The sequence below is a fragment of the Dipteris shenzhenensis genome, chromosome 12, assembly GCF_047967505.1.
Source record: "Dipteris shenzhenensis isolate YYH24624 ecotype China chromosome 12, Dip_SZ_1.0, whole genome shotgun sequence".
NCBI lineage: Eukaryota > Viridiplantae > Streptophyta > Polypodiopsida > Gleicheniales > Dipteridaceae > Dipteris > Dipteris shenzhenensis.
In genome coordinates, this window is record NC_141607.1 from 34946768 (window position 1) to 34964341 (window position 17574).

The window sequence follows — 17574 nt, forward strand, 5'->3', positions numbered from 1 at the left end:
ACCCTCCCTCCTAACCCACTCACACCTCTGCCCTACCATGTCGCACATGCAATTCAGCAATTTCCAAACAAATTTGTGAATTTTGGAATCTATAATTGACTCAAAATAGTGTTAACTTTATTCATCAAACATTTTACATTTGGGGCTCTCTTAGGATCCAACGCCTCCCCTGTCTGACTCTACGTTGCAACCAAAGTGCAACCCCTTGGCTCCTTGTTAAGGACTTCCAAGCAGCACATCTCCTTGTCTTCTTGACATGTTGAACTGCTTTTATGAGTCTTGAGACCTCTACCTTATCACGCTTGAGAGTCCTGGCCTCTAGACATCTATAAAACCAATCGAACATTTCATGTAGTGCATTGCTTTGCGCGATACCACCCCCATGCCTTGTATTCTTGAAGTATGCTACCTTTGCTCTGTAGTGTGATTTCTCCATTCCTTGAGTATTCCAAATGGACAGAGGCCCCCATTGCTCCACAAACCATGGTGCATGTGCGTAAAGAATATGCTGTAAAGAAAAACATTGTATTAGAAACATAAACTGACTCAAGTTTAAAGCACAAAATTTCAACCTAAGGAGGATTACCATGTAATGTGTAATATGTGACTCCCCCCATGCTTCTACCATCAATGATATGAATTCTCCCAATGCTGTCCTGAATCTCTCATAATAAAACTCATCTGTTTGACCTTGTCTAAGCAACTTTATAAATGCATCAAGCTTTGTCCACAATTTTGCTCTCAAAGTAGCAATTCACGGATGTGAAGCTTGATTTGTGGTGCACTCACACAAATCTTTCCAATACTCCCAAGCTAGGGTGCTTTGAGCCAATGTATGTTTTTCTTTATTAGCATTGTGGTTGGACAAGAACCTCCTTGCCTTTCCTCCACCCATGGACACTTTAGCAGGAAGATTTTGTGTCTTTCCTGATTGTTTCTGGTCCTGCTTAAGCTTCACATTGCCTCCATGAAGTCCCATTAGTGAAAGTAGTTCTTCAACTTTTGCAATGCATTGTGTAGATACTTGCTGTGGCCTCAAATTCCAAGCATAAACTAGATGGAGATAGAGTAACTTATCAAGTATACGCAGTTTAACTTGCAAAGTACACACGTGTATCTGCTCCAATGGAATTGGTAGAATGGGGTCCCACTTAGGATCCTTTTTGTGATGATCAAGGGCTACACTTTGGTTGCAAGAAAGGATGCCGTTTTCCCATTGTAGGCTTCCCTTTTGCATCTTCTGAGAGTGGGTGCAATACAAGCATGTCCATTTTGCATTTGCACCTGTATCATAACCATACAAGCACTTGAGGGTCTTCAAATCACCAACTAGATTTGAAACGTTCCATGCCCATCCACAATTAATGTTTGCCCTGCCTCTTGTCTTCGAATAATCGACGGGATGCCAGTTCTCTCCAAAACCCACTTCAATGTCTCGTGGCACTCCTTTGGGGTCTCAAAGGCTGCAAGCCACCATATGTCCTTCTCAGATTGGACTGAGAAACCCTGCTCAACTTCCTCATCCCCTTGAGCAAAATGCAAGGCGTCATTCATAATACAAATACTCACCCTCTCTAGCTTGTGCTCTTTTACCAACTGAGCTTCATCCATTTTTATAACAAATACTAGCTTGCCATCTGTACAATGAAAGAGAAATTCAGTAAGGATATAGAAATTAGGAGAAATAAAGTTGAATGTGAAGAGGGAATTTCTCTTACCTTCTTCTCTCATCCCATAGAATTTGACCATGGCTCTCTGCAAATTCTCTACATCCACGTAAGCATTATTGAAAGCATTCATCTCAAACATTTGGATGCTAGATTTCTTTTTACTCTTCTAAGTCATTGTGCCACTTACACAATGGTATCCTCCAAGCTTTTCTCTAGCACATTGGTTTGTTTCTTGATGTGCAAGCCTTAGAGACCACGGTGTTGGCAATGTCATTGTAGATATCTTATACTTTTCCTCCATAGCAGACTTGAAAATTTAAAAAACAGAGTTGTAAGCTTCACGACTTACACCCTTGAAATCCTTCATTACCTCTCTAGCAACTTGTTTACATAGCCCTTTTTGTCTAGGGTCCTTCAACACTTCCATGACATCACTTGGCTTTATTACACTTCTTAGAACATATGAAGGATCACTATCATCCATTTCCATTGTTCCCATCACATCCTCCATGAAATTCCTAAAGTAGAGTACAAATGAGTCTTAGTGGAAAGAATGCAACACCACAAATATTTTGGGGTAAAAAATTTCATTGAAAATTTGGGGAACCAACCTTGCAGCCCGTATTCTCCTCTTTCGGGCACCACTATTGGTTGATAATGCATCCATAGATTGCAATTGTCGTTTCCTCTCCAGTCCCAAAGTTGTTCCCTTCAACTTTTGTACTCGTTCTATTGACTTCTCTCGTTCCTTCTCCACAGCACATTGAACTTGGCCATAGATAAACCTTTCCAAATCTTGTTTGCTTTCAGCAAGCTTCTGGATTGATTCTTCCAATTCATGTTGCTCTAAGTCCAATGCATGTGCTTTGTCACTGAGTTCTTTGTTTTGCAATTGGAGATCGTGCATACTATCATGCATTGCCACAATAGTAATATTTTCCAAATGTGCAAGTTCTTCTGCTTGGGCTCTCTGAACCTCGCTTGCTTGCATAGCCAATGTCTGACAATGGTTCAATTGATTGCAATAACCGAGCAATCCAGCATGTCCCTTGCCAACAAACCGAACAACATCATGCACTGTATGAAATGGAGGACTCTTTTGGGTGGCAGGGTCTAAAGGATACAAGTTTCCATCCACCCAAAGGTCAAGATGCTTCTTCCCTTGCAATCGAAGACTGTGGAGCACACTTTGAGGAGTTCCACTATATCCCAAAGAACGTGTGCTTGCATATTCTGCCTCTAGGTGTAGGTTCACATGGTACTTGTTGGATATGTCCTCGAATGGTGCCATGAGTACTTAAAGAGAGGTATCAGTGATGAAGGCTAAAATGTAGGGGAGAGCTGGCAAAGATGGAGCAGTGAGAGGGAGAGAGTAGCAAGGAAGAGGGAGGAGGAGAAGCAGATGAGGGCAAGAGGAAGAGGAGGAGAAGAGTAGGGAGACAAGTGTAGAAGGGAGGGAAGGAGCTACTGTAGAAGGGAGGAGGAGGGGAGAGATGCTATAGGAGGGAGGAGGAGCAAGACAGAGGAGGGGAGAGGAGGAGGGAGGGGGAGGGAGGGAGAGGGAGAGGGAGAGGGAGGAGGAGGAGGGAGGGAGGGAGAGAGAGGGAGGGAGGGAGAGAGAGAGAGAGGGAGGGAGGGAGATTCGAAATTTGAAATTCAAATTTCAAAAAGTGGCCCCCTCCCCTCATTGATGGGGGGAGAGGTGGGCTCAAATGTGGGCTTAACCCACGTAGGTTGGGCTGGTTAGGCCTCTTTGGGACCCTCCAAGCCCCTTGCATTAGCCCACTAAGAATTCCCTAATCCATTCCTTATGAGGCCCTTTTGAGACCCCAATTCCCCCATAATGATGCTTATTTAGAATGCTAGCTTCAGTATGAGATTTGCAGGCCGTGTCAACTCAGCAACAACCAATGCCACTTTCCACAGTATGCCACAAGAGATATGGACATGTCAATTTCAAAAGCTTGATGCAGCTAAGAAACCTTAATATGGTAACTAAAAATTTCAAAACTATAGTTTCTTGGAAAAGTTTGCGAAGCATGTTGCTTCGGTAAACAAAATAGAACTAATTTTGGAAGAAGCACCTCTCGAGCAAGACGTATTCTTGATTTGATACACACAGATGTATGGGATTATGCACAGACTCGCAGCATCAATGGTTCACTGTACTACCTGAATTTCATTGATGACTACATCAGATATTGTTGGTTCTACTTTTTAAAAGAGAACTCTAAAGTCTTTTTTCAGGTTTCAAGAAGTCAAAGCCATGGTTGAGAACCAAACCGGCAAAAATATCAAAGTCATGAGATTAGATAGAGGAGGCGAATACATGTCTTCAGCATTCATGAACTTTTGCAGAAGTAATGGCATTCAAAGATAGTTCACTTGTGAAGATACTCCTTAGCAAAATGCAATAGTTGAAAGAAAGAATGATACTTTAGTAGACAATGCTAGAGCAATGCTTAGTGAAAAGCATCTTCCATAATAGGGCATAAGCAATTGCCACTGCAAACTAGACTCCAACCGAACTGATTCACGGTATGACACTTTATGAAGCATTCACTAGATATAGCCAAGCATTGGGCATCTCCGCATATTTGGTTGCATAGCATATGCCCACATACATGATGATCATCACAAAAAGATATATGCAAAGTCAAGTAAATGCATCATGGTTGGCTACAGTGAAGAAAGCAAAGCATACAAGTTGTATGATCCCATCAACTGAAAGGTCATTATCTCCAGAGATGTAATTTTTAATGAGGAATCACAATGGAAAAACTCAAATACATAGGAGATAAACACACCTATTATAGGAGATAGACACACCTATTACTCAATCATCTAGAGAAAAGGTTGATGAAGAAGAGCAAGGATTACAAGAGACACCCCAAGTAGAGGAGCAACTCAGATGGTCTACCAGAGAAAGAAGACCATCAACAAGATTGATATATGCTCAAAAGGCAAAGCAGTTCACATTGAAACCACCAATTATGCTCTTATGACTACCATCATGGTTACATAAGAGCAAATGTACTTTGAAGACGCAGTTGACAAGCCAAAATGGCAAACTGCTATGAATGAATAAATGGAAGCTTTGTACAAAAACAACACTTGGAAATTATGCAACCTTACATAAGGAAAGAAGACCATAGCAAACAAATGGGTTTACAAAGTGAAGTAGAATCCACATGGAAGCATTGCAAGATACAAAGCTAGTCTAGTTGCAAAAGGTTTTGCACAGCAATACGGTCAAGACTATGATGAGATTTATTCTCCAGTAGCAAAGATGGACTCCATAAGATTTTTGATATCATGCTAGTGAGATGGAATGTATACCAGCTAGATGTCAAAAATGCTTTTCTTAATGGTTACCTAGACGAGGAAGTATATATGTAGCAACCAGTAGGGTTTGTTGAACTAGGGAAAGAGCATTAGGTTTGCCATCTCAAGAAAAGTCTCCAAGGCTTAAAACAAGTACCTAGAAGTTGGTACAACAAAATTGACAAGTATTTTGCTAATCTGGGATACATGAAGTCTAATGCAGATCATACTCTCCTACAAAGTTCAAGGGGAAGATATCACTATTGCACTTTTGTATGTAGATGACCTGATTATGACAGTAAGCAATGATAGCTTCATCAGTAAGCAGAATGGAGAAACTAAGACAACACCTTTATGAGCCACTAGAAATATGTTGATAGTCTCTTGAAGAAGTTTCATATGGCAGATTGCAAGCTTGCAACCACTCCCATAGAACAAAGTTTGAAACTTGCAAAAGATAAAAAAAAGCCTACAGTCAATGACAAGTATTATCTGTAGCTCATCGGATCACTTATATATCTGACTATCACAAGGCTAGATATTTGTTATGCAATAAGTTCACTTGCATAGTTTATGGAAAATCCAAAATAGTCTCACTGGAATGCAACCAAGAGAGTCTTGAGATACATTAGAAGTATAAGACACTTTGGAATAGAATAAAGAGGAACTCATCCAAGGTTGCATGGATACTGTGATAGTGACTATGCAAGAGATCATGAGACTAGGAGATCTACACAAGGATATGGTTTTTTCCTTGGTCACGGCGCTATAAACAAGCAAGCAACTGTTTTTTTTTCTTCAACTAAATCAGAATCTAGGGAACTCACAATAGATGCATGTGAGGCTATATGGCTCAGAAGACATTGCTAGAAACAAATTGCTTTCATGAATCAAAGCCAACAACAATATATTGTGATAATCAATTGCCTCAAGCATTAGCCAAGAATCCAGTATATCACTTCATTGATGTTAGAGAGCACTTCATCAAAGAAAGAGTGTTGCTTGGCGACGTCACACTACAACATCGTGATAACAAAGAGAATGTTACAGACATCTTTACCAAACCACTTGGGAAAGAGATTTTTGAGAAAAACCAACAAGCTCTTGGTTTGATGTAGAGGAAGGACATTCCCATTAAAGGGGTGTGATGGAATGTAATGATTAGTCCTTCTTCGATTCCCCATAATCATCATCTTGAGGGAGGGCCTACTTCATGATGTTGAGCTTGAGGGAAGGTGTTGAGGAACCATTTCACTATCATGTTTGATATTGTGTATCACACTTACACAAAAGAGTGTTAAAAAGAAAGGGTTGAAAACCCTAATGCTAACCCTAACCCTAATCTTAACCCTAACCCTAACCCTAACCCTAATCCTAATCCTAACCCTAACCCTAACCCTAAAGGGGTTTGTTTATAGTGTTTATTTTCAACTAAATGTAGTGTATAGTTAGTCATTTGTGGTGTGCTCTATAGTATTTCCCTCTCTCCTCATCTCCACTCTTCTTCTCTCCTCTCTACATATTTGTTTAGGACTTGCATTTCAAGAAAGGGCTTTGCCAAGACTGGGTCTTTGGTGATTACCAAAAGGGATTGAGTCTCTTCTGTTTGGAGGCACCAAAAGAGGAGTTCGATGGTAGATCATCGATTTTTACATAACCATCACAACAATAATGAGAAGGAGATACAAATTTCGGTAGTTGAGTCTCTTCTGTTTGGAGGCACCAAAAGAGGAGTTCGATGGTAGATCATCAATTTTTGCATAACCATCACAACAATAATAAAAAAGTAGATACAAATTTCGGTCAAAAATTTCAAAGCTTACAAAGATCTCTATGAGGCCAATCTCATAAAGTTATAGCAATATAAGTTGATGCCTCATACTACTAGTCCTTCCTTTGACATTGAATTATTATAGAGTGCTAGAATACTCTTTCTAGTAATGGTTTATGGCTAAATAGGTTTGCTTTATTTTAGTTTCAAAAACTGTATGTATTTTTAATTCTTCTAAATATTAGTTTTTCTAGTTTTTCTCACATTGGCATGTTACAATGCAACTACTTGAAAACAAAATGGTGATCTCAAATTAATCTCTACTTATCACGTAATAAACACACTATTCAAAAAAATTGGACTTGTGTAAAGTCCAATTTTAGAAATGGACTTTGAAAAAGTCCAAAAAATATGAATACACTCGTAATGTTGTTTTTAAAGCCAAAACATCAATAGATGACCAACTCTCTTAGAAAAGCGATGTACATATGCACCTTCTTAGTGTAAAAATACACCTTCTTAGGAGGTGGAGAGAGAGAGAGAGAGAGAGAGAGAGAGAGAGAGAGAGAGAGAGAGAGAGCAGTGGGGTGTGTGTGTGTGTGTGTGTGTATGTGGAGAGAGAGAGAGAGAGAGAGAGAGAGAGAGAGAGAGAGAGAGAGTATTGCCCTCCCCCCTTGCAACCTATTGCATATGTAATAGGTTGGAGGGGGGGTAGAGGCAACAATTTCCCTTTTCCTCCCAATCTAGGGTGGATGGGGTGGGTGGGTGGAGGGGGGTGGTATGGCGGCAATCCCCCCTCCCTTCCCCCTACCCTCCCTACAAACCTATTGTGTAAGCAATAGGTTGGAAGGGGGGAGGGGGCAGAAATCCCCCCCGTAGCAGTATAAATTCCAATCTTGAACATGAGACCAAAAACATATGGAATAAAGATTTAGAATGAGATCGTAAAAGCATTACAAGTGATGTGTTGAATGTGAAGCATGTATCCTGAAGAGTATAGGATATAACAATTAACTAATAAGCATCAAAATTTTATTCTGCACATATATGAACCAAGTAATCATTCAAAACTACATGACATGAGCTTCTCCTTAACCCAAGGACACACCAAACGAGAACCTTAGGTATGGTTTAAGGGGCCTCCAATGTTGTGCTAAATTTTTCCACCCCCATTCAAGGGCGCGCTCCATAACTTTTTCTTGATTTGTTGAAAACCAAAATGGATTGAAAACTTGGAATCCAAACTAGTGGGACTACTACGTGGTGGTCTTAAAACATTCATAGTTGGTGATATTAATATCTAGATTCACCTTAGAGTGGAAGAATTTGGAAATGTGCGATTTGTGCATGTGTAAACATCTTTGAACAAATCCAACACTATTTACAGTTTTGTATTGGTTCTTTTTCCATGCACTTGCTTACTAGATGGCTCATAAGCATGTCAAAGGTAATTACATTTCATAATATCTAGCATCAAACCCGATAGTGTACCCTTTGGCCTATTTGTACTTTAAAGCAATTTGGGCCACATCCCACTTGCTTGAGGGCAACTGGTATATCCAATTTTGTTGATGTGTATCTATGAAGGGGGAAAATCATGACAGATGAAAATTTTGCTATCCCTGCACACTTTTGAAAATTTTCACCTCCTGCCTTGCAAATCTTCGAACATTGAACTCCTGCCTCCTTGCAAAGTACATTCTGCTCCTGTCGCCTTGCAACGTGCCTTGTGCAAAGTCAACTCGACATGACCTCGTTATTTTGGTTTGGCATTATCTTCTTTACCCGGGTAAGTGAATGCCGTTGCTTAATCCTTCTTCTAATTACAAAATGGGATTTTTTAGAGCCCATTTATGCTCTATTCTCTTCTCTCTCTTACCAGTGTAATTGTCTTTTATTAGTGCACAGATACATATTATATTGTGTCCTCACTCATGTGCATGTGATTTTCTAAGTGATGGCCACATGTGGCACCAATTGAAATACATATTTTCATATGCGAAATTTTGACTATGCTAAGATTTGATTCCTACTCTCTCCTTAACCTGGAGGAGGGTTGGGTTATAAACTCTCCAATGCATTCACTCCTCTAAACTGACAACCAAAAAGATGGAGGTTGATGATGTCAATGAACTTAGTGATCGATTGCAGTAGTTTGTCTGAAAAAGAACATCCTCTACTCTAAGAAGCCAATGGTGTGTGTGTGTGTGTGTGTGTGTGTGAGAGAGAGAGAGAGAGAGAGAGAGAGAGAGAGAGAGAGGTCCTGATAGCATGCTGCTATATATATGATAGCTCACCAAAACTTTTAATTTCATACCTTCACAAGAATATCATTCAATGGAATGCAATACAATAAGATTGAGATTTTCTAAGAGAAAATCATGTAACTATCAATAAGTACAGAGGTAAAATGTGTAGAGAGGAGTTGATGGAGTGAGCGAGTGATAACCACAAAGGTAACCCTAACATGTGTGTTGAACAAGAGGGGCTTTTCAATAGGAATTTTACTTACGTAAGGGGCTTATTTATTCAGACATGGTGTAAAATCATTTGAAAGACTATATCTTGGTAGCGATTTTTGAATTACCCCTTGTTCTCACATAGTATGGGTAATTGCTATATGATGAACCCCTAAGATTCCATCAAGGGGGTGACATGTGGCCGATCACCCAACCCCCAAGGCTGGGTCACAGTTGTGACATGTGACCCTCCTATCTGCCACATCATCATAGCTTATAAGGTCTACCTTGTGACATGTGGCAACAACGAATCCACAGGGTCCACATCATCATCGACTAGCGCTTGCCACATCAGCCTTATCCAATGACACATCACTCTCATTTTCCATGTCATCGCTTATTTGCCACATGGAAACTGACTCCCACATCAACACACACATCACCCCACGTGCCATGTCTGGCAGGCTCATCCAGTTGCCATGTCAGCACCAACACGTGGCACCATGCCATGCCATCATTGCCAAGCCAACAAGGCCACATCAAAAGGAGTATAGTGTGAGTTATTGAGAGGGTAGATGAGGAAGCCAAAGGTGAAACAAGGGGGGGGGAGTTAAGACAAACCTCAAATATCATCGAGAGGGGAGATGGAATGGTCAATAAGGCAAACATTGGATGCAATGTTTCCTTTAGAGCCCACATTCCCCTCCTCACTAACCCCTCTCCCCTTTCCCTTTTCTCTTTCTAACCTTCCCTTCGACTCCAATTAATTAAGCTCAAATATCACTTTTTAAGACCATAGAGGGACCATTTAAACATTTTCGGGAGGTGCATCTTTATAAGAACAACCTCTTTGAGAGAGAGAGCCCCCCATAAAAAATAGTAGCATCTGCATTTGGAGTAATTAAACACGCTAATAAGTCATGAAGTGAATTTCAAAGACAATGAAAGGGTGGGCCTTCGTTTAATTAATAACAAGAGGATTCAATAAGAATATTAATTCTTGCTAACATAAGAAATTGAATACATTCAAAAGGCCTGCCTGGAAGTTGAAAGAGAGAAGAAGAAGAAGAAGAAGAAGAAGAGAGAGAGAGAGAACGGGGGAGAAAAAAATGGGAACAAAAATAGCAAGCAAGAAGAAGAAGAAGAGGGAGAGAGAAAGGGGGAGAAAAAATGAGGACAAAAATAGCAAGCAAGAAGAAGAAGAAGAGAGAGAGAGAAAGGGGGAGAAACAATCAAATGCACTCAAACAAGGCAAAAATAGAATTTTTGTCATCTTCAACAAAACTGACTCATCACTATAGCCTTTCCTCCAGGGAAGCCAAAAACACAAATCTGTTAATCCACAGACTAAACGAAACACAAAAACACAAATCTCTCAATCGACAGAACTGTGGCTGACATTACGTATATAAAGAAAAGAAGTTTCCAATAAAGAATTTCATGAGTAGGGAGCAAACGATCAAATCCAAATATTTCTAAAGCAAGATATTGAACTAAGGGGCTAAGACTTTTCCACCTTCATGGGAGGTGCTTGTTTAACGGGGCATTTCATTTGTACCCGGGATGAATTGGCGATCCAGAGAGTGAAAGACGATGTCTTTCGGTGCCTCTTTGATGCCAAAAGGCGTGGAAGTCTCAGTGCGATGCCTTTGCCTTCGGTGGCTCTTCGAATGCCGAAGGCACGAGTTCATATTTGCTAGGTGATTTCTTAGACAATGGAATCCACGAGAGACCGACGTTCAGACGGAAATTTGGGTACGATGTGAGATGAAGGGCAAAAAGATCAGCAGTGCCGACGAAGTGATTGAAATAGGACCGGGCTGGCGTGCCCAACAAATCAAATCTTGGAATCTGTCGCACAAGAAGACTCTGGGCTGCTGAGTCGTAAAGATGGCGGTAGTGCAGGGAAGTCTGGCTGCTGGGATGTGAACCGGAGCACCCCACCTTTTGGCGTGGAGCGCCACGGAGAAGGCAGCGACGCGTTCGGAAGCGGGAGGAGGGGTGTGGGGCAGACTTTCTAAGAGTGCGGATTGTGGGGCATGGAAGACGGAAAGAGAAAGCGGGAGAGAGAGAGAGAAGATTTAGCATAGGACAGGGCTGAGCGAAGAAGAAACGGCACATCGACAATATCAGAGGAGACCCACAGCGCCCACGGGCCACGGGGGAACATCTGACCGGGTGGAAAGTGGTACCTATCAAGGAGCAATGGGGTGCTGGTGAGGAGATGTATCAGCTTTTTGAGAGTGAGAGAGAGAGAGAGAGACAGAGAGAGAAGTTGGAGGCTGGAGGATAGGTGGCTTAGGAGAGGACACGCTGCACAATAATGAGCACTGGAGTTTAGTGCTGGAAGTAAAGATTGCCATCTGCATCTATATATATATACTCGCAGATATTCACAGCAAGAGGAGAAGGAAACCAAAAAGGGGAAGTGGGAGAGATAGGGAAAACACATGGCATCCAATCTGATGAGAAAGAAAGATGTGGATGGGGGGGGAGTGGGGGGACCATAGGAACCGTAGTGATGAACGGAGGTAGGTGTTTAACGTGCACAGCTAGAGAAAGAGAGGGGAGTGGGAGCGAGAAAGCCGGGGGAGAGGGTGCATGGGGACCCGTAGTGATGTATACACTACAGTCCATGGTGTCTCTGTCCACTGTTTTCCCATGGAGTTTCAGGTAATGCTATAGAGAGTGCGTGCACACTGCACAGACAGATCATTAAAAGTCTTCGAAAGACCAACGAGTCTATGAGACTGAAAGAAGCCTGATACAATGAGTTGACAGAGCTCAACGGGTCTATGAGACTGAAAGAAGCCTGATACAATGAGCTGAGAGGTTCCACATGAGCAGAGACGTATGAGCTTTCCTCTAGCTATAGATCGGTTACTTTGAGACGGAAAAAGTGAAATTCTACTCGAGGCCTGTCTTCCCAACCCTTTCTTTTTCCTTTCGGCCTTAAGCCTCGTCCAAAGACACACAATTCTTGGAAGAGTATACCCTTAATACTTTTCCTTCACCATAAGTATTATACAATGGAAGATTGCAGTAAGCATCATGTAAAAAATAAGGAGGACAATTTACTTTCCTTCTCAAGTACTTTCAGTAAGTATTATACAAGGGAAGATTGCAGCAAGAATGAAACTTTCGCAATTTTCTTCTTTTAATAACTTCCTCCCAAAAAAAAAGAATCAAACTTTCCCCTTCTGCAAGGTATCAGGGGGAGGGCGGGAGCCACCCGCACACCGACAAAATTTCCCTCTGTAGGCTCACAACAAGAAAGAGAGAGAAAATATATATTTTAAATTGCAAGTTCACTCAGCGAGGTATTTTCCTATTCTTGTCTCGAGGGGGATCTGCAATGTTTCGCAGGTTTTATTATGTCATTCCCTCAGTCCAAGGAGAGGTGGAGGCCCTGGAGGAGACACAAGGCTTGCAACTGTTGGAGCAGCAAAGGAGGAGGTTTATTCCAAGAAGAAGGGAGGTTTGGGGTAGAGCAGAGTTGACTTACCGGCAGGGTGCAAAACAAAAGCAAGAGTAGTGTAAAGCAGGAAATACATTATAATAGATGGAAAGGAAGGCAAGAAGCAGCTTGATTGACGGATTGAGGGGAGTGCAGGGATTAAAAAAGAGGGCAAAAGCACAAAAACAGAGAGACAGAGAGAGGTACCAGATGGGTGAGAGATGAAAAGAGGAGTAAATCCAGAGAGAGAGACAGAACTCAGGAGCTTGGGGAAGCTTTCATGGCGGAAGAAGTGGTAGCTTGGGAAGCTTTCATGGCTGTGAGACCCACTTTCCTCCTCCTCTGGCCTCGGCTTTTCCCCTTCTATCATCTTCTTCGTCCTTTTCTGGATTTTTAGCTCCACCTTCCTGCACCATTCGCCCATCGTTTTAGCTCAACCTTGGGAGTCACTCCCACAGAGTCCCACCCATCCTTCTTCATGGTCCATTCCTCCCTCCCCTCCATCCTGTAGCTCATCGCTTTCGTCCTTGCCATTCGACAAGGACAATTCCTCACGCAGAGATTCCTTCCTCCCTTGCGTTTACCTCCTCTCTCTCTTTCCCTCCCCTCCAATTCTACTTCCTCACTCCCTTCCCCTCATCCCTTCTCCAGTATGGCTCTTTGTCTTGAGATCCCCATCGGTTTCAAGATGGCTAAACAAGTGATCCATCTTAGCTGCCTCCCGTCGCTTCCTCACCAGCCCCCCAACTGTTTCCTTCCCCGCTGCAAATCTCGCTAGCGGCCCCCAACCTGCAGGGTGGTCCGGCTCTTTCATTCTCTTAGACATTTGTAATTCTTGTCTGTGTACGTGTAGGAACGTCTCCGTATTATCATCCTGCAGAGGAACTGCGGACTTAAAAGTAGCTTGGGTTGTCTGGAGCTTGGTGAGCGGTTGTGTAGGGCAGAAGAGATGGCTTGGAATGTTAAGTCTGGACCTTCTGCGGAGAGAATGAAGTTGAGTGAAGATGACCAGAGTGAACTTGTGTTGGGACTAATTTCTCCCAATTGGTCTCCAACTTCTCAAGGTAGTCTCAAGCAATCTTCGTCCCTGCGATTTCAGTTTATCTCCTCTGTAATCAACCGCCTGCAAATCTAATCTTCTTCTCGTTTGACAGAGCTTGTTGGATCAACTAGTGGCAGAGCAACCGTGAACCGCCAACATCACTACATGGCCATTGGACCGTTCGAAGCTGACGACGATGATTTGGTCGAAGACCACTCTCATCCAGCTCCGAAAAAGCGCCGTCTGACTGTGGAACAAGTGAAGTTTTTGGAGCTGAGTTTTGAAATGGAAAACAAACTAGACCCGGGGAGGAAAGCGTTACTAGCACAGCGTTTGGGCTTGCTGCCCAGGCAAGTGGCCATCTGGTTCCAAAACAGGAGAGCCCGCTGGAAGAACAAGAGATTGGAGCAAGAGTACGCAACCTTGAAAGCCAAGTACGAGACGGTGGTGAAAGAGAAAGAGAATCTGGTACAAGAGAGCGAGGAATTGATGGTGGAGAACAAGAGGTTGCAGGCTGAGGTCAGGATCTTGTTACCATAAACGAATTGGGATTTGTCGTGCAAGAATCACACGCTCCTAGTCGATGAACGTTGAAAATTGTTGGATAGATGTGTGTAGCATGGTGTTAACATGCCTCTGAAGTTGAAAACTGTTATACAGATTTGTGCTGCATCTACTGTTGTAGAATAAGTCCTAAACGGACAACGGTTCAGAAGACTTCTGCTGCGTGTATTGATGCATGATGGTGCGGGTGAATCAAAAGCTAAAAGTTGTTCGGCGGATGTGTGCTGCTCGCATGTACTGATGCATGGTCTTGCGGATAGCATCATGCAGGTTGCGCGTCTGATGGAGTTGCTGGAAAGCTCGGGAGGGGAATACAGTAACGAAGGGGGGATGGGAGGCGGAGGAGCGATGCGCAAGAGGAAGAAGAGGTCAAGCGAGGAAGAGCAAGAAGGTGAGGAAGGTGGAAGTGGGTCGGGGAGGTGCAGCAGCTATAGGAAAGAAGACGGAGGAGGAAAAACCATCGATACGAATGTAGAAGAAAATGCAATGAAGATGAGAAAGGAAGAAGAAGACGAAGAAGAAGAAGAAGAAGAAGAAGAAGCAGAAGAAGAAGCAGAAGCAGCAGATCAAGCAAACATGAAGGGAGATGTGATCAACGAAGATGACGACGATAACAAGAACGACGTAAAGAGCAATATAAGCAACACCGCCACCTTCATCTCATGGCCATTGAAATTCGACGTCGAATCTAGTGTAGTCGAACAAGATGATTACGCTTCAAATCTACCTCTCTTCTCATCATCTTCGTCTTCATCATTAGACGATCATCATCTCGTTGGTAACCTTCTCCATCATCCTTGGCTTTTCCAACAATTGGCCGCCGCAGCCACCGGTGTCTCATGCTTCGAAGACGCATGCACTCTCCTCCTCGCCCCCGCCTGGCCGCCCACTGCCGTAGACCAAGCTGATGATCGCAGCTCCCTCTCCTGGTTGACTGATTGATATCCATCCATCCTTCTTCTCTTTCTCATCATCGCTCCTTTGCCATCACATCCCATCGATTCAGCTTCTCATCTCATTCTCGCCATCATATCCATCGAAACCCCTCTCTTCTCCCCGCCACCTATCGTCCTGCTTTTCTCGCCATCGCCTGGGAACCTTGACTGCTCCATTCGCGATCAGATCGACCATGTGTTCTAAGTGCATAATTATCGCCTTCGCCATTCCTTGCTACGTGCAAATTTCTACATCCCATTAATGTATCAGGTTTCAGCTCTACGTAATCTTGCGCTCGATCAAAAAGTGTCCGGGTCCATGCAAAGTTCTCAGGAAACCAGGTCCAAGATACGAGCTGTCTACGTACATCCGAATGCAACACAGCCTATGTTGCTGTTGCCAGTCCAAGATACGAGCTGTCTACGTACATCCGAATGCAACACAGCCTATGTTGCTGTTGCCGTAATTGTAAATGCGATCTTGTGTCCATTCTTGCAAAAGTACGATCACTATGCACAATGGTGTTCATGTTGCAAAGACAAATATAAGACAAAATGCATTTGTCCACAATTTTCTCAAACGTAGCTCCACGAGCTCAAAATATCACGGGGTGGGTTTTTTGTGCGTTTGAGACGAGGGAATCGAGATGCAAATGCTTTTGTCAAACTTTATTTTCGTGGCAAGGGGAAAGAAATATTTAGCTGTGGGTGTGATGGTTCACACGATCAAGCGGTCAAGTTCTATGTAGAAATTGTGAATTAATTACATCAACGTATGATTGGTGGAGTGAATAGAGGGAATGCTTTAGGTGGCACTTACAACATTTCGCTAGGCAATCTATTCAAGTTGCCCACTTGAGGGGCAACCTCCATACCTCGGACAGATTTTTTTGCAAACTAGTCTTGGCCCCAAATTTTCCATTCAGCCAAGTGGAATGACACACCTTCTCACCTGATTTTAAGGATGGCCGGGCCGTGGGCGGGTGGTGTAAACCTTCGGCCATTAGTTGCTTGTATCCTACCACCCACATCCCGTGCAAGGAGGCTCCTCACAAGAGGGCAAAAAATACAACTTAGTACTAGTGCAAGAGTATTATCCATTATCCACCCTTCTAAGAAGCCCTATGACTTAAAAGTTAGCATAGGCTCAATCTAATACCAATTTATATTAAGAGGTGCACTCTTAGTCTATTCCTAGGAGTGAACATCACCTGTATTGGTGATGGGTCGGGTCATAGGAGATGCGTCATCATCCTTTCAAACAAAATTGCCATCATCACCCTAACTTCTACAATGTACTGGCCTTTCATATAGTTGAAACTTACATCACATGGTCATGGGCCACCAAGTACATCCATAAAGCTTACATATGGTTGAAACTTACATCACATGATCGTGGGCCACCAAGTACATCCATAAAGCTTGATGACACAATGTTATGTTAGCCTTCTTAATAAGGCATATGGTGGGAAGCCTAAAATTCAAGTGGTTTCTAGTACCCATTCAAGCTCAATCTTCAACCTATAGCACTGATTGAGTCATGGACCCTCATAAAGTGTATTGTTTTGCATATATGATGTTGGCATACCTTGCAAAGCAAGACTCATGAACTCTTTTCTAAAAAACTAAGCTCCTTGCATGTGCAAGTTGAACATGCACGAGTGGCCTTGTTTGGATAGAGCCAGTGTGTTATATTTTAGTAATACTATTGCTCTTCTCAAAGTTTGAGGTGGATGCTTTGCAACAATGTCCACTTGTGGATCACATGAGGTGCACATATGATATAACCTCTTCATGCATTTAATGTTATCATAAAGGGGGTACTTTAAAATGCTTCAAGTCGCATTTAAGGGGATAACACACTATTCAAGAATTTTGACTTTCTCACTTTATTAGCACCTTTTTCTAGAATAGTCATCTCCACTCAATATTCACTAGGTAAACTTTGAAATTGGGTGAATTTTCAACACCGCCTAATTCACCTCCACACAAAATGGCCTAATAACACTAAAACTTCACTAAAGGTTTTAAGTGGTGACGTTCACTCAATAATGATCTTGTTAACTCTCCAAAATATGAATTATAACACTATGCAACTCATCTCTACATCTTTCTTGAGTGTTTGATAGTGGTAAGATGATAACATATGCATAGAGTTATAATCATGACTTAAATAAAGGAATTAAAGAGTTTGTTGAATTCAACATGTAGGTGACGTTAATAACACCATTTGTTTGGAACATATATTAGGTGGTCTAAAAATACACCACCACAGTTAGGTTAGGTTACAGTAACGAATAGTCACTATAACTGGTAGTCACTAACAGTTAGAGTAACTGAGTAATTCAAGCC

General features: G+C 42.4%; 1 protein-coding gene across 1 annotated transcript; it reads left to right on the forward strand.

The window, feature by feature from the left end:
• The first annotated feature begins 13535 nt into the window (after window positions 1-13535).
• On the forward strand, window positions 13536-15791 carry LOC147896140 (uncharacterized). Its single transcript, XM_087382459.1, has 3 exons — window positions 13536-13745; window positions 13836-14242; window positions 14558-15791. Exons 1-3 carry the CDS (start codon window positions 13631-13633, stop codon window positions 15227-15229), a joined length of 1194 nt encoding a protein of 397 aa, XP_087238585.1. The 5' UTR covers window positions 13536-13630; the 3' UTR covers window positions 15230-15791.
• Window positions 15792-17574: the final 1783 nt, after the last annotated feature.